The sequence below is a fragment of the Mus musculus genome, chromosome 1 (genome assembly GCF_000001635.26).
Source record: "Mus musculus strain C57BL/6J chromosome 1, GRCm38.p6 C57BL/6J".
NCBI lineage: Eukaryota > Metazoa > Chordata > Mammalia > Rodentia > Muridae > Mus > Mus musculus.
The window spans coordinates 63,070,968-63,096,158 of NC_000067.6; the positions used below are offsets into that span (position 1 = coordinate 63,070,968).

The 25,191-nt window shown below is 42.8% G+C and overlaps 1 protein-coding gene and 1 pseudogene across 6 annotated transcripts in view; one reads left to right on the plus strand and one right to left on the minus strand.

The window, feature by feature from the left end:
- The window catches only part of Ino80d (INO80 complex subunit D), a 66,467-nt gene that overhangs the window by 23,167 nt on the left and 18,109 nt on the right, over nt 1–25,191 (minus strand). For 4 of the 6 annotated variants that reach the window (NM_001114609.1, XM_006495946.3, XM_006495947.3 and 1 more), the window contains 5 exons: nt 22,673–22,763; nt 22,318–22,564; nt 14,701–15,431; nt 7,986–8,094; nt 3,355–3,579 (listed from right to left, as the gene is read on the minus strand). In NM_001114609.1, the coding sequence (NP_001108081.1) occupies nt 3,355–3,579; nt 7,986–8,094; nt 14,701–15,431; nt 22,318–22,535 (1,283 nt within the window). In that variant the 5' untranslated portion in view covers nt 22,536–22,564; nt 22,673–22,763. The remainder of the gene's footprint in view (nt 1–3,354; nt 3,580–7,985; nt 8,095–14,700; nt 15,432–22,317; nt 22,565–22,672; nt 22,764–25,191) is intronic. The other 2 variants (NM_001081436.2, XM_030253691.1) reach the window with 1 other exon arrangement.
- On the plus strand, nt 2,777–3,099 carry Rps27-ps1 (ribosomal protein S27, pseudogene 1; annotated as a pseudogene).

The window sequence follows — 25,191 nt, forward strand, 5'->3', positions numbered from 1 at the left end:
CTACCAAGCCCAGTGTGCAATATATTTCCTTGTTTCTTTCTTTTCTTTTATTAAAACAAACAAAATAGTCTCATGTAACTCAGGCTGGTCTTAAGTAAGCTCGCTATGTAGCTAAGAATGACTGAATTCGCCAGGTAGTGGTGGTACATGCCTTTAACCCCAGCACTCAGGAGGCAGATGCAGGCAGATTTCTGAGTTCGAGGCCAGCCTGATCTACAGAGTGAGTTCCAAGACAGCCAGGGCTACACAGAGAAACCCTGTCTTGAAAAACCAAAAAAATAAAAAAATAAATAATAATGACTGAATTCCTGAGCCTACTTCCTAAATTCTGGGATTACAAATTTGCAGCAATCTCTCTTCCTCTCCCTCTCCCTCTCTCAGTTTAGCAATCTGTTTCATAAATCCAAAGTCAGAATTTTATTATCTCTATGGATGAGTTACAATCACTATGGTATTAAATACAATATTATCCAAATAGCACTAATAAAACGAAGAGAATTATTAATGTGTCATTAATCATGGGTGACAAAGTGACATTAAGTCAATGTGAAGGCTGTAGGGAACCATCTGGAGAGGTACTCTTTGGTTTGTTTGTCTGTTTTGTTTGCCAGCACTGGGACTTGAACTTAGAACCTCTCACTTTCTGGTCAAATACTCAACTACTAAGCTACATTCCCCAGCAATTCAACTTGGTATTTTATTATTTGGTAACACATCATTAACTTTTAAAAAAAACAAAAACCACTGGTTGGTTTGGGAGGTGTTCTGAAAACAACTTATTAGTCAGAGAAAAGGCTGGAGGCATGGCTCCCAGTGCACTGTGATACCGGGGTGAACTACTCAAAAGGAAAAGTAAGATGCAGTTTTTAACAGTACCAGATTGCCTCAAACTCATTGTACAGACCCTTACACCTTTGACAAGATCATTATCATATATTAGAGCTGACTGAGGTATACAAAGCCTACTAACATAACTGAGTTATGCTGCAGATATAATTTCTACTGATATTATGCAGTGAACAGACATTATCATAAAGCATTAGGAAACAACTGTTGAACTGAGTCAACTATCAAATAGAGAATAGGCCTCCGCCGGGCAGTGATGTCACACGCCTTTAATCCCTGCACTTGGGAGGCAGAGGCAGGCGGATTTCTGAGTTCGAGGCCAGCCTGGTCTACAGAGAGAGTTCCAGGACAGCCAGGGCTATACAGAGAAACCCTGTCTCAGTGTTTTGTCTGCATGTATGTCTATTCACCATGTGCATGCCTGATGTCCAAGGAGGCCAGGAGAGGTTATCAGAAAATACATAACTTAATTATTATAAAATTTCCTTCATCAAAATAGCATAAGTGATTTTTAGTATTTAGATTTTTAACACACTATACAAACGCTATTAAACTGTATTTTCAAATGAATTAAGGAGAATGGCCATGATATATTTCTAAGAAGAAAAACTGGGTACAGATCTTTTTGTTTTGTGCAGGGTTTGTTTGTTTAGGATATGCTCTTAACCAGCTGGCTGGACTTGAGTTCATGACCAGCAGGTCCTGGCACACAGTGCTGGAATTACAGGTATATGATGTAGGAAGAATCTCTTGTGTACTGTATCCAAGCATCGCCTGTCAATAAAAATCTGATGGCCAATAAGCTGAGGCAAGATCAGAAGGTGGGACATCCCACAGAGAGAGGGGAACTCTGGGATAGAGTCAGTTACAGAAGACTATTTAGACCTGGACTTGAGGAAGTTGGATGTATGAAGCTGAGGAGAGGTAACTAGCCACATGTCAGTCACAGAATAGTTAGTGGATTGATGTAAGTTATGGCCTAGTGGGAACAGGCCTAGCTTATTATGGCCTAGGCAGTTTTTAATAAATAACAAGCATCCAAGTTGTTACTGAGGAACTGAGACCCTGGTGAAAAAACAAAGACCTTTTCAACAATACAGGTCAATTTTAACTTAAATACATAAACCAGAAAAAGTCTAAAGACTGATACCTACATTATACAGTCACCGAAAACTCTGTTTTCCTAGGTTTGTGGCATGTGCATGGAATCCCAGTACTTCTGAGACTGAGAATAGGCAGCAGGAGTTTAAGACCGGCCTGAGTATGGATGTATGTATTTATATATTGAGCCAGTGAGAGAGCAAGTGGACAAAAAGAAACATAACCAACTCCTGTGAACATGAGGTAATGTACATATAAAAGAAAGCAGCTGGGTAGTGGTGGCACAAACCTTTAATCCCAGCACTCGGGAGGCAGAGGCAGGTGGATTTCTGAGTTCGAGGCCAGCCTGGTCTACAGAGTGAGTTCCAGGACAGCCAGGGCTATACAGAGAAACCCTGTCTCAAAAAAAAAGAAAAAGAAAAAGAAATTATAACTAACACAAGTAAAATGTGTTTTATTATAAAATAAAAGTATTAGATTATGGTTTTAAAAAGATAATTTTTAAAAACAATAATTATTAATTTAAGTAACAGGAAAATTTTAGGCGTTGCAATTTGTTTTGTTTTTGTTTTTGTTTTTGTTTTTTTTAAGATAGCCAATATTGTCAGTCAGATGAAATGGCATCTGCTATAATCTCAGTACTCAGGAGGCTGAGGCAAGAGGATCCAGAGTTTGAAGCTGGCCTGGATGACACAGATTTACAAGTTAACAAGCAAGAGAAATAACATTCTCAAATCTCTTCAATGAATCAACTCAATGCAACTCAAGGAATCCAAGAAGCAGTAAATGCTTTCATTTCTCTGTCAGCGGAAGACTGTGTGTGCTACTGTTCCAGCAGTGGCAGCCTCCCCACGAGAACATGCCTCTCGCAAGGATCTCCTCCACCCCTCTCCAGAAGAGGAGAAAAGGAAACAAGAAAAAGCGCCTGGTGCAGAGCCCCAATTCCTACTTTATGGATGTGAAATGCCCAGGATGCTATAAAATTACCACGGTCTTTTGCCATGCACAAATGGTAGTCTTGTGTGTTGGCTGCTCCACTGTCCTCTGTCAGCCTACAGGTGGAAAAGCATGGCTGACAAAAGGACGCTCCTTCAGGAGGAGGAAGCAGCTGAAACCCCCTGACTGAAGATGAGTGGGAACCTTCCCAATAAATGTATATGTGTGTGTGTGTGTGTATGTGTGTGTGTATGCATATGTGTCTGTATATATATACATATATACATATATACATATACATATATAGTGCTACCCTACCATTGAGGTAGCACTCCTGAACCAAACATCACACTCAACTACTTGGGACTTACATGTTCACCTCACACAATGCCTCAACTATCCCTCAAAGGTGAATAAGGAAAAGTAGGAGACAAGGCCTAAAAAGGGAGGCCCTGCCTTTGTGGCTCTAACCTGGCTCGGCTGCACGCAGCTCTCCGTAGTTCTTGTATCAGCTGACCAGTGCATTCGGGTTCCTTACTGGCAGCCTGCAGCAGTGCCTTCCTAAATGTATGCCGGCACTTCTTTTGTCGAGACTCTGCCCGCTCCAGGCGGCAGAGGTGCTTGTATTTCTGCTGAAAGTAAGTGCAAAGTTGGGTCACCCTGGAGCTCCTGCTCTCCATGTCGTCGTCGTCTGACCTGGAAAGTGTGGGGTGAAGGGGAAACTGATTACAAGGGAGCTTCGTGTAAGAAAGGGGACGTGAAAACAAACAAGGGGTGAATACACAAGTTCAACACTTCTGTGGCATGAGAACGCAAACTTAGGAAACCAGGAGTAATTCCAGTAGCGCTGAAGACAAGACTTCAGCAGCAGCAGCAGCAGCGGGGCAGTGGTGTTAGCGGGGCGGTGGTGTTCATCCTGGCAGGCCTTCCTTCCACGGTCTCTACTGCGCCCAAAGCGGGGCAGGAAGGACAAGCATTTCTCTATCCTTGCTCACAGAGGATACAGACATTGAACCTTCATGAAAACAGTCACCTCAGAAACACAGCAGTCACTTCCAACAGCACTCAGTAAGAGCTACACTTTACATATTCTGGGTTTTATATCATCTTTTCTCACTTAGGAGAATGTATGGCATAGGAACCATGGAACTGCCATGGTAGCTACAGAGTATCTAAACTATTCTCGTAGGCCAGGGTTACAGTTTCATACCTTGCTAATGTGACTGACTGCTGATCCCAATTTAAGTGTTTGCTGGAAAGGATGCTGAGGGTACTTCTAAGCCAACAGTGCTGAGCTGTGTACTTCTAAGCTAACAGTGCTGTGCTGTGCTTGCTCAGTACTGCCTACCAGCACCAAGGGCAAAATGGCAACTTTTATATAGGACAAATTTGACCTCATTTTTTATTGTTCCGAATACTGTACATTACCTGAACACTGATGTTACATGATCTTCTTTATCTTCTATTATAAGTAAACACTACACCCAGAGAATGAGTGTTAATACTGCCTGTCTCCTGCAGCTCAGTATTTGTTTTTGTTTTGTTATAGGGTGGCATTTTACTCCATACCAGCCCACAGCAAGCTACTCTATAAACATCTGTTTAGAGTATCTCCTAGAAACATATCCTTTACAGTATAGTTTCTACTATAAATACACAAATTAAAGGCTCATACCTCAATCTTTTCATTTGCTGAACATCTACTGTGTGTCTATTATGCTAACCACCACAGGAGAACCAAGTGGAAAAGAGTTTGCAATGAGATTTACACAAGAGAAATCCACTCCCAAATGGAATAATGCAAAAGAGGCCAAAACCAGTAACTAACAGAGTGGGGCAGAGAGACTGAAGGCTCAAATCTCTAACACAAGGCAGAAAAAGTATCTAAGAACTCAGGGCTTGGCAACATATTCAGGAGACAGAGGCAGGAGGATTGCCTTGAAATCAGGGCTAGGCTGGCACTCATTGTGTGCCCTTGTTGCAAAAAACAAACCCAACAAAACAGAAAACAAAGACTGGGGGTCAGGGGTGTCCAGCCAGATACAGTGACAGAAGTCTGCACCCCCAAATCACTGCTAGCTAGGACTACACAGTGAGTTCTGGCTTAGCCACAGCTACATAGTCAGGGTGTGTCTGGGAGAGAAAAATCTAGGAGTCTTAAAATGTCAGGTTCCCAGGCCTTACTACAGATCTACTGCTGAGAGTCTAAGAATGAGCTTATGTTTCACTTGTTCCTCAGAGTCTCACTGTAGATATACACTTCAGAGTTCTAGCAGGGCCGATGGGTGCTATAAACATTCTATCAATGAGTATGACAACTGTAAGCTGGTGGCAGAGGTATGGAAAGGTGTCACTGATGCTCACTGCTGGATGAAAGGCTCAGTCTGCAAATAAGACAGCAGGAATGCTAACCTTGAAGAAAGTACCCCTACTGAGGACAGACATCAGGAGACCTCACACAGATGGAACACTCTGTGGAGATAGGGTGGTAAATGCAAGATAAGTAGCTGGGCTAAGAAGGGTATAGAATGGAGGGAGTGAGGACAGCCAAAGTTTCCAAATCTAAATGCCAAGTTAAGAGTTCAGTGCCAGGCCTGGTGGCACCAGCCTGTATTTCCAGCTACTCAGGAGGCTGAGGCAGGAGGTTCCCAAGTTAGAGACCATCTGGACCTGTAGAGTGAATTCTGGTCCACCCTGAGCAACTTGGCAAGACCCTGTCCAGCTCAGCAGTAGAGCATTTGTCTAGTGGTCAAGAGGCTCAATTCCCAGTAAGGGAGGCTGGAGGAGGGTTGAACTTTATTTATGGAAATGGATAACAGCCGGACATGGTGGTGCTTGCCCTTAATCCTAGCAGCCAGGCTGACATAGGAGGATCTTTGTAAGTTTGAGGTCTACGTTGTTAGCCAGGGCTATGTAGAGAAACCTGTCTCAGCGAACAAAAAAAGAAAGAAAGAAAGAAAGGGTAGCAAGGGCTCAGTGGTTAGAATACCCACTGTGTTCACACTGTGAGGGCCTGAGTGTGGATGCTCAGAACCCACGTAAGAGGGTGGGGATGAAGCGGGGAAGAGATGGCTCAGGGATTACAAAAACGTTTTATTCTTCATTCCCAGTACCCACAGGGGAGCTCTCAACATCCACAGTCCCAGTTCCACGGTACCCAAGGCCCCATTCTTATCTCCTTGGGCACCAGGTATGTATTAGTGGAGGCAGACTGAAAATTCATACAATAATATAAACGAATTTTAAAATGGAGTGGGGACATGGTGTACACACCTATAACCCTAATAGGTGGGAATGGGGACTGCTAGAACTTGATGACAACCAGACTACCCTCAGGTTTGAGAAACCTGATCTCAAAGGAATAAGGCAGAGGGAGCTAGAGTAGCCCACCTGATATCCTCCTCTTCCACATGGGAGGTCCATATGTATACACACACACACAGACACACACACGCACATACACACACATGCATACATGCACACAGTACACTAAAGCTGGGAGAGTAGTAAGATAATTTATTATTTACAACTAGAAAAGCAGGGCTTTGTGGCCATCAAGGCAGCAGTCGTGTAAAATGCTCCACAGGGGTAGAGCTGAGGAAGGTGTGAGCCTCAAACAACAAAGGACACTGTCACCGTGACAATTCGGTAAGAGTGAAAGGCAGAGACAGAATGCACACTGCTTCCAACCAAGAGCAATCCACCCCCAAACTGATGCCCAGGCTGTCTCAGGAATTAAAGTAGAAATGGCTTCCATCTGCTATTCATTTCAAATGTTCAGCAGGGCATTCCCCAGGGTTAATTCTTTGTAGAACTGACCCCAAACCTCTGAAGTCATGTTAGTGGGCATGATGTGTGCCTGATGTGTCTGTAACTACAAAGCTAAGCATGACAGCCCTACTGTGTGCTCTAGCTCAAAGAGCACAGCAGTCATAGGTAGCCATCCTGAAGCATGAAATGGAATTGCAGTTCCCAACACTCTCTCCGGGCTAAGTGAGGCAGAAATAGTGCTGTGGGGATCAAACCCAAGAGCAGGAATGGCTGAATATGCTACTGCAACTTCTTGACATTGCCTATGAATAAAACCCAACTAATTCCCTTTGCTCTAGTTCCATGCACAAATAAGCTTTTGACTGTAATTTGCTTCCATGAAGTCTTGGTTTATAACCAGTCTATACAAACTCATTTTCCATTCCCTGTTGTACTAATCTATCATGTTCCTACAAATTCAAGAGGCATAAGATAAACTCTATGTCTATACTAGGAGGCTGTGAACTTCCAGGGATGATCTATGTCAGATGTCAAATGAGCAGGTTTCTACTTCGTTAGGTATTTATGTAGACCCCAAGTCTTTAAATCAAGGACTAGCTCAGTCTATGAGCAATCATCTTCTAGCCCCACCACCAAAGCAGCCACTGCATTTGCTCACAGCGCACCCAACTATTTTCTTTATAGTGCTAAAGCAGTCACTAAGAAAATGCACACCCATCATCTACAGACCTCTGACAAATATCTCCTTTACAAAGCACACTGGGAAAAACACTGATGTGTGTGTGTGTGGGGGGGGGGGGTGGCTCTAAGAATTCTGAACCAGCATTTGATAAGCTGAGGTCAGCTAGGAAGAGTTTCCTTCAGAAGCACTTAGCACAAGAGAAGGAAAATAAAAAGCACTACTTCTAGTTATCACAGGCAGGGACATAAAGCATGGCGGGACTCAAGGCGACCCTCAGAGTGACCGTGATCAAGTTCCAGCATGGCAGGACTCGAACCAACCCTCACAGTGATTGTGATCAAGTGCCTTAGCTCCCTGGGTATGTTTGCCACTTTTATAAGATGAAATTACATCAGATAATCTTCAAGATTCCTTTCAATTCTGTTATATTAAACATCGGCAAGTGGGAAAGCTAGAGAAACATATTTAGCAAAAAAAGTCAAAGTTAACTTTGCTCAAACAATATAATCCATTTATTCCCAAATTGAATTAAGTTTGACTAACTAAACCTAATTATAGCATAGTAAAATTTAATAAAAAACATTGGAACAGACAGGAAGAAAGGCAAATTGCTATATCTCCAAGAATAAAACCAAAAAGGGCAGCTTACGTGTGTCTTTCATGTCTGAGGGTTTCTCGGATGGACCATGCGACTTGATATGGCGAAGCCTGATCTGCGTCCTCCAACTCCTCTCCGCTCTCCTCAGACCAATCCAATCCTGCGGCAGACAGTGCAGATGACAGGTTAGACAAAACACTAATTCATTTAAGATTTACACAAAGACTGGCAAGATGGCTCATGAGCAACAAGGCAGTCACTGCCAAGCCTAACTACCTGTGTTCAATCACAGGGACCCACATGGTGGAACAGCACCAACTTCCACAAGTTGTCCTCTGACCACATATGCGCAGTGGCACACATTCCCCCATCAATAAAAAAAAAATAATAATGTAATGAAAATTTAAAACAATAAAATCGCCAGGCGGTGGGTGGCGCACGCCTTTAATCCCAGCACTTGGGAGGCAGAGGCAGGCAGATTTCTGAGTTCCAGGACAGCCAGGGCTATACTGAGAAACCCTGTCTTGAAAAAACAAAAAACAAACAAACAAACAAACAAACCAACAATAAAATCCTGACAAACAATGCTGTCTAAAATATATAAGCAATAGCTACAGCACATCCACCACAGTGCACTTGAAGCCTCCAAATGAACTTCTCTTCTTACAAAGATATTTGATATACACTAAGCTTTAAACCACGGCATTTTAACAGCAAGGCTATACTGTACTTCAAGAATGGGCTTCATAATACACTTTGTTAATCATCTGGAAACATGAGCAAAGAGACTGAGCTCATTCAAATAATCAAAACGTCATACATTACGTTAAAAAGAGTCGAACACTAAAACAATGTTAAGTGCTCAGCTAGAACAAACAAAGCAAGAGGCATAATCCCCAACAGGACCTAAACCAAGTATGGTGCCACATGCCTGTAATCCCAGTGCTTGAAAGATGGAGGTGGGAGGATCACAAGCTCAATGTCATGCTAGCTATAGAGTTCAAGGCCAGCCTGAGATTCAGAAGCTCCAGACTCAAAAATAAACAAACACACACCAGTAAAAAGAGGAAAAGGATAAAGACACTTGGGCTCATACCCTCATCTCAGCACTTGGGAGGCTGAGGCAGAGGTGGAGGCAGGTGGATCTCTGTGGATGTGAGGCCAGCCAGGCTAACAGGAGGAGCCCTGTCTCAGGAGGTAAGGGGAGGGGTGAAAAAAGTAATGTCTGTAGCCAGGCAAATGAAAGTGAGCGTCTACGGGATGGATCTCTCAGCAGTGTAAGGATGGATGTGTTACTCCTGCTTAGAAGTAACTGCCCATCAAGCCAACATTTAGGACCAGGCCCAACCCGCCATAGTGTGAACCACAGAATGGATTTTTCTTAATGTGTTCTCACTGACTTGAATGTAGACTACAAATGGTGCCCAGAGAACACTACAATGTCTGTTTTCTCCAAAGAGCCTTAGATCTCTATATGCTTTTTTGGTGAACTTTACTCTGCTCAGGCACGGTGGCTCATTCCATAAAGCATGGCTCTCAGAAGTCTGACAAAGGACACTCTTAAGTCAGAACGGAACGGAAACAATCAGCAGTGGGCGGGGCAGTCAGAACTCCTGTGAGCTCAACCTCCAGAACAACACACATGGAAGGAAAGAAACAACTCTCTAAACTGTACAATGACATCTGGACATAGTCCATGATACTCAGTACACACACTCGAGCAAGCACACACATTCTCTCTCTCTCTCTCTCTCTCTCTCTCTCTCTCTCTCTCTCTCTCTCTCTCTCTCTCTCACACACACACACACACACACAAAATCAATCAATCAAATAAATAAATAAATGTACCGAAACAGATATTGACAAGGGGAGGGAAGACTTTACATAAATATGAGTTATGTTTAAACAGCTCTAGCTATCAGTAAAAGGGTCAATAAAATGCAAAGAAAGACATGCAAGATAAATATTGCTTTATAAAACACATAAATAAGAGTTGGAGAAATGGCTCAATTTTTAAGAGCACTGACTGCTCTTCCACAGGTCCCAAATTCAACTCCCAACAACCACATGGTGGCTCACAACCAAATGTAATGGGATCTGATGCCCTCTTCTGGTGTGTCTGAAGACAGCTACAGTGTACTTACATACATAAAATAAATAAATAAATCTCTTTTCAAAACACATAAACAAACATTCAGCTATATTGCTAAATATTGTCAGTAAATCCCAGAGTTCCTAAAACGTTGAGTTCCACATGTCAATACTACTTTTGCAGTCTGAGTAAGGTACTGCTTGCACTGAGGCCTGTGGACTACTGACAGCAATGGTGTGGGTGCCATGGTGGTGGCTGCTACTTCTCATGAACCAAGGCATCGGAGGGGCTCTCAGAGTTAGACGGGTGCAGGAAAGGCAGGGCTGTAGGTACACAGACAGGAAGTTGTACTTAAGGTGTTCTTATCCCTTCAAAATGATGTGCTTATCACATCTCAGCCCTGAGTAGCTGTCTAGCGTACTGTATAACTAAACAGGACACGTGCCCGGAACTCCTCTGCTGTGTGAAGAAGGGTTGATGATTGCTCTGGGTGCAACAGGAATAAACTGCTTTTGTTTCACTGAGTTTAGTTTAGCTTAGATTACTTTAGTTTTGAGGCAAACTCTCATGTAACCTTGGCTGGCCATGAACTCAGTGTGTAGTAAAAGATGAATTTAAACTTCTGATCCTCCTGCCGTCATCTCCCAAGTACTAGGATTATAGGCATTTACCCAACACCAGGTTTATATGATGCTGGGAATCAAACCCATGAATGAGTCTCATGCATGCTAGCAAGCATCTACGTCCACATCCCTCAATAGCATTTTTTTTCTTTCTTTTAATTGTTTTCACTGGTGTGTGTGTGTGTGTGTGTGAATGAATGCTACAGACACCCAATACAGACCTGGCTTCTACAATCATGTGTATATACACGTATATACATACATGTAGAGAGAATCTCTTCTGTACTGTATAGAAGCATCGCCTGTCAATAAAAGGCTTACTGGCCAATGAGCTGAGGCAAGAAATAGGAAGTGGTAGTTCCAATAGGGAGAGAGGAACTCTGGGATAGTTAAGGCAGAAATAGATTCACCCCCAAACTCTGAGGAGACAGATGCATGAAACTGAGAAGAGGTAACCAGCCACGTGGCAGTCACAGAACAGAATAAACAGGTTAATTAAGTTACGAGCTAGTCAGGGAACAAGCCCAAGATCATGGCCTAGGCATTTATCCATATATAATTAAGTCTCAAAGTTGTTATTTCAGGAACTGGGGCATGGGTGGAAAAGCCCACAGTTACACATACATACACTTTCTACACAGAGAAAAAGAAAAATGCAGCTGAGATTGTTCAGAGGTTAAAGACATTTTTTTTCACAAGCCTGATGACCAAGAACCCAAGTGAAGGTGAAAAAGAACTGACTCCACCCCACTGACCTTTGATCTTTATGTACACAACGGGCCAGCATGTCTGGCCTGGTCCCCTTTTCTCCACATGATTCATGAAAGTTTATTTTTTATTATTTATTTTAAGAAAAAAATTAAAGATGTGACAGTAATTACTTTGCTGCAAAGCTATGCATCTACAATAGTTTAAAGTAATATAAACTGGAAATAATTTAAATTCAGCCATGACAAATTATGCTATATATGACAAAATTGTTAACTTACAAACATATTTTATACAAGATTTTAAAAGAGGTTATGAGTAAGTATATATAATTGGAACTTAATTTAACTTACTTTCAAGAATTTACCACTGTCATAACAACTGGGTATTTAATAGGTTTGGGATTATTTTATTATTTTTACTTACTATAATCCAGAACTTTTCTTCAGATAATTTAATAGCAGGTGAAATAATTTAGAGGTATAAAAAAAGCTCACTACTCTCATTTATAGTAAAGTACACCCCCCTGCCCCATCCCATTCTCTATGAGTATGCAAGGTGTACAGCCTGGTAAGATGTGCACTTCACCTATCTTTACATCAGTCAGGCACATCTACCCATGTACACAACCAAAGAACACACTGATGCTCTTGCTTAGTTCCTTTTGTTTACTTAGTTTTTACAAAATGAAATAACATAATTCCTCTTGATTTTTTTTTAACCACCAGTTATGTTAAACACAACGCAGTCAGATCTCATTCACTCTTCAAAAACAGTTCTATAATAATGTGTAAAACATATAACTCATTCAAATTTCCCATTGGTTACTCAACATATTCAGGTTGTTATTCTGTAAGCAATGCTACAGTAAACAACCTGCACATACAAGTTCCAACATTTACTGCTAGGATGGAAACCCAAAAATGAGCTTGATAAATATATGTAAGATTATATATAAGCTATAAATAACACATATTATATGTGTATTTGTATAGTTTTGTGGGGTTTTATTTTATACTTAAGTGTTTTGCCTACATGTATGTCTGGGTACAACGTACATGCTTACTGCCCATGGACAGTGAGAAAGAGCATCAGATCCTCTGTAACCAGAGTTACCGATGGCTGGAAATTTTTTAATGTGCATATATATATAAGAATATGCCACATGTGTGGGTGCTCCTCTTGGAGGCCAGAAGAGGGGACTAGATCTTTTGGATCTGGAATTACAGGTAATTGTGAGTCTCCCAAACTCAGGTACTCTACAAGAAAGTCAAGTGTTCTTAACTGCTGAGCCATCTCTCTGCCCCCTGTATTGTTTTTTTGAAACAGGTTCTCACTCTATAGCCCAGACTAGCCTCAAACTCATGCCTCAGTCTTCCAAGTGCTATATTACAGGTATGAGTCAGAAGCCCCCAAACAATTGTTTTATAATTCGATGATAGTCACACTATTCACCAGCAATGGATAAATACATGCTCTCCCACAGGATCGTCTCACTGACTGCTGTATTTCTGATCTGTTGTGGGAACTGATGCTCTCAAAGGCCTTCTGACCATTCACGTTTCTCCTCCTACTCATATCCTTTATTTGGCTTTCTAGTGCTACCATCTAAAGGAAATAAGGAATGCTTCCTACTAGGTAGAATTTTAGCTCACAGCACATTCAAAAGTATGTCCTAGGGGCTGAAAAGATGGCTCAGGAGTTAAGAACATATATTGCTCTTACAGACCACCTGAATTCAGTTCCCAGCACTCTGTAACTCCAGCTCCAAGGAATCAACACCCTCCTCTGGACTCTATAGGCACTGAAGTCAAATGTGAATAAACTCACATAGGGACACTAAAAAATAAAATAAATTGTGTGTGTGTGTGCGTGCGTGCGTGTGTGTTTGTGTGTGTGTGTGTGTGTGTGTATTCTAGCAAAAGGTGGTGGTAGAGCACCTTTAATCACAGTACTCAGAAGACAGAGGTAGGAAGATCTCTGAGTTCGAGGCCAGCCTGGTTTATGGAGCAAATGCCAGCACAGCCAGGGCTACACAGAAAAGCCCTGTCTCAAAAAGCAAACAAACGAAACAAAACAAACAAACAAAACCAAACAAACAAAAAAATCAGAATTTTATCTGGCTTAATGGTAAAAGCATTTAGCATAAAACCTGACTTGAATTCAATCCTCAGATCCCATGACGGAATGGGAGAAACAACTCCTTAAAGCCATTCTTCTCACTCTATACATACTAATACTTGTAATACACACACACACACACACACACAGAGAGAGAGAGAGAGAGAGAGAATACACTAAATTAAAAAATAAAATAATAAGTTTTGTTTATATCTTATTTTTCAATCCTGAACATGAACTACCATGAGAATTTCTTTTTTTTTTTTTTTTTTTTTTTTTTTTTGGTTTTTCGAGACAGGGTTTCTCTTTATAGCTCTGGCTGTCCTGGAGCTCACTTTGTAGACCAGGCTGGCCTCGAACTCAGAAATCTGCATGCCTCTGCCTCCAAAGTGCTGGGATTAAAGGCGTGCGCCACCACGCCCGGCTGAGAATTTCTTAATAACATTTTTTAGGGTTTGGGATTCACTACCAAACCCTGACTGTCCTAGAACTCCTGGAACAGGCTGGCTGGAACTTGGAACAACTTCCTGCCTCTGCCTCCCAAGTGATGGGATAACAGCCATATGGCACTGTGCCTGGCTTACCAAGTATAAAGGAAGCCCAAGAGCAGAGAGTAGGGACGCTGCCTCACCGAGGCAATGACACAATGTCTCAGCACACACTACGGTATAACAAAATGTACTGAGGCTGAGGGAGGGGCATCCCCTACGCTAAGAAACGGCTAACCTATGCAACATATCAAGGCCCTCTCTAAGACACTCAGAACCTCAATTAACACAGAGGCTACAAGCAAACACAACCATCCTTTTTATATACTGCTATAACCATTAATGAAAGCTATGACTGTCTACCTGCTCAGGAAGCAAAGCTAATTAAACTTACTGCATCACCAACAAAACAAAAGCATAAACAATACAAAGTAGAAAGGACTTGTGAGAAAGAAAGGGGTTCACTGGAAGAGGGGACAAGAAAAGGCAATGCAGGCATCAAATATAATGAAAATACATTCCTGTACATGTGAAACTGTCAAAAACAACTTAAAATTTCAAGAATTTAATTTTCAAAAGCTATAACAAAAGTTCAAATGGTCAATTCAGAACTGTATCTACTCAACCAACTATCCCAAAACATTTCTACTGTGAGTGGTCTGCTGAAATATACAATAGCTGTGACAGGCACACTTCATGGCAGCAATCAGTTCCAGGAAAGGAGGCCAACTCACCTAAATGAGGAAACAGGTCCGCGTCCAGCTGACGCTTTTGGGTGCACAGTTTCACCAGTCTCTGCAGGCGGCTTATACAAGACAAGTGTGGAGAGAAGGCGGCGGCTTTCATGAGGATTCGGTCAGTCCTGGGGGCATCTGAGATGGGAGCTCGACTGGAGGGAAGGAGGGGCAGAGGCCTCTTGTGAGAGGCCTGCCTTATTTGTGCTATAGAGTGTGTGGTGGGGGCCACTCCCTGCATTGGTAGGCTGGTGTTCTGAGGTTGAGGTGACTTGCAGACTGAACCCTGTGGTGGTGCTGGAGGTTTTAAAGAAGTAGACAGAGGTGACAGGTGGGTGTGCTGCTGTGGAGGTGTGGGAGGGGTGCTAAAGTGCTCTTGCCGAACTTTTAAAATCTCTGTCTCTCTCTGGCGTTGCCGGTTCTGAGCCAACTTGCTCTGCAACTTTTTTCTCACAGTCACCCCTTTCTTTAGGTCATCGTCTTCCTCGTTGAAAGCAAAGGGGTCTTCCAACTCAGTGTCCAGGTAGTGGAGAGGAACCCTTGCCCCAGGTGGAGAGAGGGACATGCTATCCAGTCCATTGGGCATCTTCAAGGCCAGGGTAGGCACCGTCAGGCTAAACGCCATGGCATCCATCTGGTGCCTGGCCTTCACCTCATCTACCGGGTCAGTCTTTTTCTTCCTCTCTTTTTTCGGGATAAAGCCGAGTACCTGCAAGTGGCTGTTGCAGTACCTGCAAAAATGCACAGACACGTGAAGATGTTCCTCACATATACAGAAGGCAGAGCATAAAATACATATTACAAAATGTGACTCCAAATATACTAAAAATCAAATGGCCAAGGCCAGGTGTGGTGGTGCAGGCCTGTAATCTAAGCACTTGAGATGTGGAAGCAGGACGATCAGACGTTCAAAGCTAGCTTGTAGACTCTATCTTTCAAAACCACATTGGAAAAAAATATAGCCAGCTAGGCAATGGTGACACATGATTTTAATCTCAGCACTCAGGAGACAAAGGCAGGTGAATCTCTGAGTTCACAGCTAGCAGAGCGAGTCTTGGTCTGCAGATCAAGTTCAGGATAGCCAAGACTATTCAGAGAAACCCTATTTTGAAAACAAACAGAGACAAACAAACATGCTAACAAACAAACAAAAGTAACAGCCAGCTGGAAATATGGTAGCACAAGCCTGTAATGCCAGCACTTAGAAGGACCATAATTCAAGATTAGTGTGGGCTACGCAGCAAGACCCTATCTCAAAAACATAAAATGGAAAAAACTACTTGTCATCATGTTCAAGCTCTCCCCAACTGAAGTCTATGTAATTTTGATGAGGTACATAAGTGAACTGCTCAAGTACAGATGTCGCCAGGCAAAGTCAGGTCTGTCCAGTAGTGAGTGGCATGCGCAGCGACTTGGCCACAATCTCATACAGCTTTGTTCTTCTCTACTCACAGCAAACAAAGTAACTCACCCCAAGTCTAAAGATCACTTAAAAGTCGCTAATGCAAAAAAGCACTGTATTCCAACACCACTTAAGTTCCTGAAGATTCATCAAGATCTTATAACATAACTGGCATCACACACACACACACACACACACACACACATATACACACACACGTGGAGGGAACTAAGCATGATTAGTGGAGTGAGCTTCTCCACAGGCAGAGAAGTAAGAACAAGCTCTGTCCCCTCCAGCACTAAGCTGAAGTAGGCACTGAAATAAAGACCCGCATTCAGACAACTTCGCTACACTTACAAAGGTGAATTTGTCCAAAACTCCTTTCCAAGGGAAAAGTGACCAAGCAGAGACAGGAGCTAAAATCAAAGCTCATAATGGCCCTCGTTAATCTTCAATAATAGGCAGGCTACCTTTGTAACTTAAACACCATGAAGGCTACAACACATACTGAGAAAATAAATACCTGTTATGACAATTAACCATTCTGAAAACCTGTCAAGGTCTGTGGAACAGGATATTCTCCAATCTATATTCTTCACAGCATTCCCACAGCATGCTAACAAGTGCGCCATCAAAACAGTACTCCACGCTTAGGTCAATTTGGAAAATTACGGCTTAACCAAAATTACATAATGATTTTGTTGTTGCTTGTTTCTGCTGAAAAACTTCTCAAAGCATTATGTATAATAATGTGCATTATGAAGTTCCAAGGGAGATGTACCCATCTGTCAGGGTTTCCCAAAGCTATCTGAAGACAAAACCAATTATTGCAGCAAACAAGCGATATCTCCACAGAACTGAGCAGATCTGGCAATTCTGTGCCAGACCCCACATACATCCTAAACAAAAAGAGAGTCCTAAGCTGAGGGCAGTAAGGAAAATGGTGTTAGGTAGGAAAAGCTAATAACTAAGAAGAGAAGGAAGAGGAAGTAGAGTGCAGGGGAGAAGGAAGGAAAGAAGGAAGGAGGAACAGAGGGAGGAAGGGAGGAAGGGAGGGGGAGGGAGGGAGGGAGGGAGGGAGGGGGAGGGAGGGGGCGGGAGGGAGGGGCAGCAGCAGTACTAGGTATGTGTATCATCAGCCTTTAACCCTGGCACTTGGGAGGAAGAGGCAAGAGAATCAGGAGTTCAGTCACTTGACGACTTAGGATCAAAACACAGCCATCCAACAGGAAAACACAGCAGTCACACACAGTGGCGCACACACAATTCCAGTGACTCAGAATAGCAAGCTGGGAGGGAGGATAACAGGTTTGAGGACAGCCGGGGCTGCATAGGAATGGTTTTATCCCAAAGAAAAAAGGGCAGGGAGGATAGGTGGCTCACTGGGAGAGCAAGGGTCTGGGTTCAGTGTACAGCATCAAAAAACAAAAAAAAAAACAAAAAACAACAACAACAACAAAAAAAAAAAAAAACAAATGGGTTTCAGCATTTGATGAAAAGATTAGTTTCTCACCAAAGAACAGTAAGGCAGAATTTTATATTCTAAGTTAGAAGTCGGGGCTAGATGCCTTGGTGGATAAGGATGCTTGCTACTCTACTCAATCCTGAGACCAGAGTTTGGATTCCCAACCTCAATGCTGAGCAGCTCATAAATGTCTAATCAAGGGCTGGAGAGGTGGCTCAGAGGTTAAGAGCACTCACTGTCTGCTCTTCCAGAGGTCAGGAGTTCAATTCCCAGCAACCACATGGTGGCTCACAACCATCTGTAATGAGGACTAGTGCCCTCTTTTGGCTGGCAGGCATAAATGCAAGCAGAACAATGTGTACTTAATAAATAAATAAATAAATAAATCTTTAAATAAATAAATAAATATCTAATCAATTAATCATTCTCCCCAGACAAAGTGGCAAATTCATATTTGAATATTTATGTTAAATGCTGTGCAGAACTAAGTAAACGTTCTTGTTCAGTTAGGAAGAAATTTCCCTCTTAAGAGAAGCAGCTTAAGTGCTTATTATCAGCTTGCTGTGTTGTCCTCTGTGTGTGTGTGTGTGTGTGTGTGTGTGTGTGAGCGCGCTGCTGGCTGATGCAGAACTTGTGATGTTCCCACAGTCTCCTGAGTCCTGGGTTTACAGGCACAAGCCACCAGGCCTTGAAGGAACAATGGTTTTATTTTTGCTTTTTGAAAAATAACTTTTAAATGACATTTTAATTTGTGTGTGCATCCACACATGCGTGGGCCTGCCGTGTCCACAGGCAGAGTCAGAAGAGACTGGGGAGAGCTGGTTTTTCCTTCTCCCGTGTGATTTCCCAGGGCCTGATTCCAGGTCCTCAGTGCCTTTCTTTTCAGCAGAGCCATCTCAGCAGCCTCTAGAAAGAGGGATCAAGAGGATGCAGTCTGCAGGCTGTGACAGTGCCCACTCACCCAGTGGCTAGAGTAAGGGAAGGCTGTGTGTACAGATTAGCCTTGCTGTTTCTCCTTCCTGAGTACTGGGACTGCTGGAATGAGTTGTTAACACACCTAGCTAACTCTGTCAGCTAAAGCTTGTTGTTCTGTAGGAAAGGAAGATCACCTCAAATTCTTCATGTTCAAGAGTAATTGTATTAACAAAAATAAATTCTTATTTTCAAATGATTAATTCTTCTAAGTAATTATGATTTAACTAGTAACATTTATATAGAAATTTAAACATAGTATTTCATGAATTCAACCTGGGTTCTTGAAACAACAGGAATATTAACCTCTTTCTAATTCCAATTTAACTTATTTACAAATAACACTACCAACTATAGTGGATTGGCCTAATGCTACTTGTATTTTAGTGGTTGCCACATAGAAGAGAGTCCGCATGTAAAATGATGAGTGAGCCTGCCCCCAAGTTATCTGATTGGTCAGTAGAGATGCCAACAGCTGGGCAGAGCAGACATGGGTGGGGTTAGGTTGATAGGAAAGTAGGTTGGGATTAAATATTTCGACAACAACAACAAAAGTCTTTTGCAGTTACACAATCATGGGGTAGTTTTGAAATAGAATGTACTTCTCTCAGTATAGAAATCCAAAACCCCTTCCCCTTCTTAGCTTGTTCTTCTAAGAAAACTCCGGACGTCTGGGACCGCAGCTGCTGTGGCCCAGGAGAAAGGGCGGTACAGGCGGTGCCTCGTGGGAAAGAAAGCCTGAAGTGAAGGCACTGCAGCTAAGTGAGCAAGCAAAGCATCCATCATAGGCAGGGGAAGGGGACTGGCCCTCAGTCCCGAGAGCCACACGCTGAGGGCTCAATGCATAGGTCCCTTGCACACCTGAGGCTCCGCAAGGCATGTTTCTGACTTCCAGGCACTGTAATTGAAGCCACGTGTGCTCACAGGAATTCTACAAGAAAACCCCAAGTCCCCTGTCTGTGTGCCCATTTTGGTAGGTTCTCTCTCTACAGAAATCATTCACTTCACACTAAAACTGAAAAATATTCAACATAAAGAATGAGCCATTCTTTTCTGGCCAGTTTATGCCGGTTGACATATGTTTACTTTAAAGAATGTGGACAAACACACAGAAGGAGGGCGCATGTTAAAACAGTTCAAATTTTCTGCTCTCACATAGTATCTAAAACTGTGTTCAAGAATGATCACTGGGGAAAGAAGTGACAGCTCAGAGATTAAGAGCACTGACTGCTCTTCCAAAGGTTCTGAGATCAATTTCCAGCATCCACATAGTGGCTCATAACCAGCTATAATGAGATCTGGTGCCCTCTTCCGGCTTACAGGCATATGTGCAGGCAGAACACTATAAACATAATAAATATATCTTTAAAAAAAATCACTGATCTAGAGAATGAAAATAAGTATGAAGAGACTGTATATGAAAGTATTTTCTGAGCTGGAGAGATGACTCAGCAGGTAAGAGCACTGACTGCTCTTCCAAAGGTCGTGAGTTCAATTCCCAGCAACCACATGGTGTCTCACAACCATCCGTAATGAGATCTGATGCCCTCTTCTGGGGCATCTGAAAATAACTACAGTGTACTTAGATATAATAATAAATAAATCTTTAGGCCAGAGCAAGCGGGGTGACCGGAGCGAGCAGGGTTAACTGGAGTGAGCAGAGGTCCTAAAAAAATTCAATTCCCAACAACCACATGAAGGCTTACAACCATCTGTTACAGCTACAGTGTACTCATATACATAAAAATGAATAAATAAATCTTAAAAAAAAGAAAGTATTTTTCCTAGGATAGTAAAAGATAACCAAGTATAACTCATTTCTTAAAAAATAGCACAATGTAGCCAGGTGGTGATGGCATATGCCTTTAATCCCAGCACCTGGGAGGCAGAGGCAGGTGGATTTCTAAGTTCCAGATCAGTCTGGTCTATAGAGTGAGTTCCAGGACAGCCAGGGCTACACAGTGAAACCCTGTCTTAAAAAAACAAAAACAAAAACAAAAACAAAAACAAAATAAAGAATGAATAAATAAAAATTTAAAAATAGCACAATATAAAGAAAAGGAAAAAAAAAAGCACAATTTTTTAAAGTATAAATTCACAAAGTCTTGTCTGCCCTTAAAGTATAAATTCAAAGTCTGCCCTTAAAGTAAAAAAAAAAAAAAAATACAGCTAGCAAGGGGGTGGGCGGAGAGTTTAGCTGCAGTCCCAGAACCAGGAGGGGCGGTCACTCAGCACCTCCAGCCATAAAGGGCAGGGCTGTGGTGCAGCTTTTAAAGTCCCTTACTTTCTGTAACTGTGGTGCTCTCCTGAGAAGCCAGCCTGACTCTGCCTGCGCACACGCCCTTCCCGTGGTGGCTGACACCCTGCCTGTAACGACCTCCAGAGTACTCCTGTAACTTAACGTGAGGCTCTTGCATCCTTTCAGGATGACTCCAGCACCACCACCTTGGCCAGATTTTCATCATTATTCTGTAATAATGACCCCAGGAAAGATATCCCAAAGCCAAAGCCCTTACCCTAGTCTCCTGCAGCTTGTACGTGAGTTCTCCATCACCATGCTGTGGGGATGGACAAGGAGAAGAAAAAGCTTGGAGTCTGACTTCCACTGAGGTGGAAAAGGGTTCATTTGCTAAGACACAAAGCAAAGCAGCCAGGATCCTTAATGGAAGGTGTGATGAGCATAATTGCCCTTCTCAGACGCAGCCCCTGACACGCCCTACTCCGGCAGTTCTGATGAGGGTAGTGAGGGCAGAGAACAGCAATCCTAGAACCGGCCCCATCCCCAGAGCCGCCTCATCAAAGTCTGGTGAGCTGCTTACTCCTCCCTCAGGCTGCAGAGCTGCTTCTTAAAGTCTTTCCTGAACCCCAGGCTTAGCTCTGTGATCAGTATCTGCACATATGCCAAGACATTTCCACACTATATGTGGCCACCTGTGGTACATCTCCCTTGGTTAGGGGATGCAGACAGACGGCAGTCTCTACAGCTAGCATGTGAAGAACAGGAAGAGGTATACCAAGAGAAGAGAGCAAAGAGTCTCTCAGGCTTGAGGCAGAATGTTTTGGGCAGTGCTGTCTCAGATAACTTTCAGTGATACTAGCATGGTTGTATAATACACCGCCATCCAGAAGGGAGCGCGTGCGCACGCACGTGCACACACACACACACACACACACCTGCAGCTGCTGAGCACTTCACTAAGGCCTGAGTGCTCAACTTGAGTGTGAGTAACCACCCATGAGAAATGTTTGCTTTTTTCTGACTAAAAATAATTTGTTAAATGAAATATGAAAATGCAAAAAAATATAAAGAGGATAATTAAATTCTTTTTTTAAAAGTGAAAATACAGTTTCATAAACATGATATATGTGGGATTCTTTTTAACCATAAAAGACCACATAAGCTGGGCAGTGGTGGCGCACGCCTTTAATTCCAGCACTCAGGAGGCAGAGGCAGGTGGATTTCTGAGTTCGAGGCCAGCCTGGTCTACAGAGTGAGTTCCAGGACAGCCAGGGCTACACAGAGAAACCCTGTCTCAACAAACAAACAAACTCTAGAAGTGTATGAAATCAATAAAAGAAGAAAATACCTAAACATACTTAAAAATTCCCCCTGCTTCATTTTAGTCCTGCTTCAAAAAAAAAAAAACCTGCTTTCTTAACCCCAGAAGTAGTCCAAAGTTTTGTGGAACAGCCCCAGGATTTAACACTGAAATGTAACCCACTGAAAAGAAATAGTATTAGAGAGACAAAAGGGAATGTGGTCTGATACAGTTCTTACCTGCGATCCTCTGATTTGGGAATGGGGTTGGTGCAGCGCTGGCTGTTATACTTGGCCACATATTCACATTGCTTGAAGGGGGCAGTCTTGTCTTCCAGAACGTGTCTGATACAGAAAGCGTAGCCGTTGAGTCGCCGCTGCTTGCACAGTTTGGGGCTATATGAGCACAAGGGCTTATTGTCAACCTCAGAGAAGTGTATATGTTTCCCTTCATACATCACGTGACTCTATTCCTTGTGAACATCAGCTAAAAGGCCACCACAAAAAAGAAACCCAGATGATAAACAAATCAGAGAGTGTATGGCATACTCAAGTGGAGAATTTCACTGTGGGGCTTGCGGCCTCTCAGCCATACCTGATTTTAAATCTTCTGCAGCACAGCAACGGGAAGAGAGCCCAGGCTACCACAGTTTGGACTGCTGCTCAACCAAGAAGAAGCAGATTGTCTACAAAATATCAAAGGCCTCATTAACACAGACATAAACAAAACCAGCTCAGCCAGAACATAAAGTATTCCATGTCGCCCTTCCCAACATGAGAGGCTGTCTGGAATCTAATATTCCAAGGGTAAGATCCAAGAGGAAAAGGGGTTTATACAATGTGTTATGTCACTCTCCAAAACTGGACCAAATCAGATTCACTCTGTGACTAGCTCAAAGTGGATCAAAGCTAGAGCCTCTTCTATCAAGTTAATTCCATGAGGGTCTATACCTATAATCTCAGCACATGGGAGGTGCTAGGAGAAGGACCAGGTCATCCTCAGCTATCCTGGGCTAAGTGAGGGGAGAAAGAGTGGGAGCTCGATGGGTGGCTCGGCAGTTAGGAGCACTGACCGTCTTTCTACAGAACCTGGGTTCAGTGCCCAGAACTCACAATGATCTGTAACTGCAGTCCCTGGGCCTCTGTGGGCACTAGGCACCCATGTGGTGTTCAGGCACCCAGGGGGTCAAAATACCCATACACATAAAACAAATATACATTTTCAAAAATAGCTTTTTACAAAGCACTACATTTTTTGTTATATTGACAAAATATTTAGCAACTTGTTAAAAAATGTTTATATGAAATATAAAACAGAGTTGGTTACAGTATCATATACCTATAATCCCAGCATTTGGGAAGATGAAGCAGGAGGATTACTTCTAACTCAGGGCCAGCCTGTTCTATATAGAGCTCTGGCTGTGCCATCCAGGGGTACACAGGAAGAGCATATTCACAAAGAAACATAAGTTTCAAGTAAAGGCGCCCATGGTATGTATGTGTGCACAAGCACACAAAAAAAATAAAGAAATAAATGCAATAAAAATAAAGGAAGAAAAGGAAAAAGAGAGCACAGGCGTGAGATGGCTTCAGTGGACAGAGCACCAGCAGCACAGCCTGGCTACCTAAGCTCTACCCTTGGACCCCACATAAAAGTGGGGGGAGTAAACGACCCCTCACGTTATTCTGACCTCCATGCTCACACTGTAGCTTGCATGCTCATACACAGCATATACTTACGCAATGATAACATAAAAATTTAAAGTCATATGATAATACTCATCTGTAAAATTTCAACTCCTGTGGAGTAAAGGCTAGGAGAGCAGTTCAAGGCCAGTGTAGACTACATGAGTAAAAAATGGGGGGGGGGGGTTGGCTGGGGATTTGGCTCAGTGACACTTGCTATAGAGATATGAGGACTAAAGTTCAGCTGTCTAGAACCCATAAAATACCAGGTGAATGTGATGACCTCCTGTAATTCTTATGCCTGGATGGCAGACACAGGGGATCCCCAAAGAAGTTGGCCAGTGAGACTAGCAATGTACCTAAGACCCTGCCTCAATACAGGACGAGATCAACTGAGGGACTCCTGACACAGCCTTAGGCTTGCACAGTGAGGCACAAATGAACACACACACATACACCCACACATACCACACATGCCTAATAAAAGAAAAACTAAAATATACACATACATACACAATATGCACATAAAATAGAACAAATTCTGTTTTTAAAAGATGTTATTTCTGGGCCAGCAAGATGACTCTGATCAAAGTCTGCCACCAAGCCTAAATCTCTGTTCAATCCCAAGGACCCACACAGTAGGAGGAGAAAAACAGCTCCTGAAAGTGATCCTCTGGCCTGCACACGCACCATGGCACTCTTGTGAGAACACACACACACACACACACACACACACACTCGTGTAAAATGACGCACTGCTTTTCAAGTGTTCTGTATGCCACAGCCATGCCATCCAAACCTGAACTCCTCCAGACCAAGTTTGAGTTAGTCAACTCAGTCAGCTCAGTGCTCCTAGCCAGTCAAATACAAGGACTAATCATGGTTTGGATCTTCTAACCCAACACTCCCTAAGAAAATGAAGAGAAATTACACAGTATCTCCTACACTAGGACACACAGAAAGGCCAAATGTAGCACTTATATAACACTACAAGCTGAACCTAATTTATGAGGTCCAAGTCTCGGTGAGGCGACAGAACCTCAACTCTTCTGGAAGCCACCCGGATGGTAGATGACAGCTTAGACTGCAGATTTTTCTCTTCCTTTAAAAAATGAATATGAGGTCAGGTGTGCTATCATATGCCTTTAATCCTAGCACTTGGGAGGCAGAGGCAGTCTGGTGTCTGTGAGTTCAAGACCAGCCTACTCTACAAAGTGAGTCCAGGACAGCTAGCTAAGATTACATTGAGAAATCTCCTAACCTCGAGGAGAAAAAAAAAAAAAAAAAGCCCTTGAATATGGGGCTACAGATGAGGCTCAGGTGGCAGGGTACTGACCTAGCACACACACAGCCCAGGGTTTGATCCCAGCACTACATAAAAGTGAGCATGGTGAGACACTCAGGACTAGGCCTAAAATCAGTACTCTG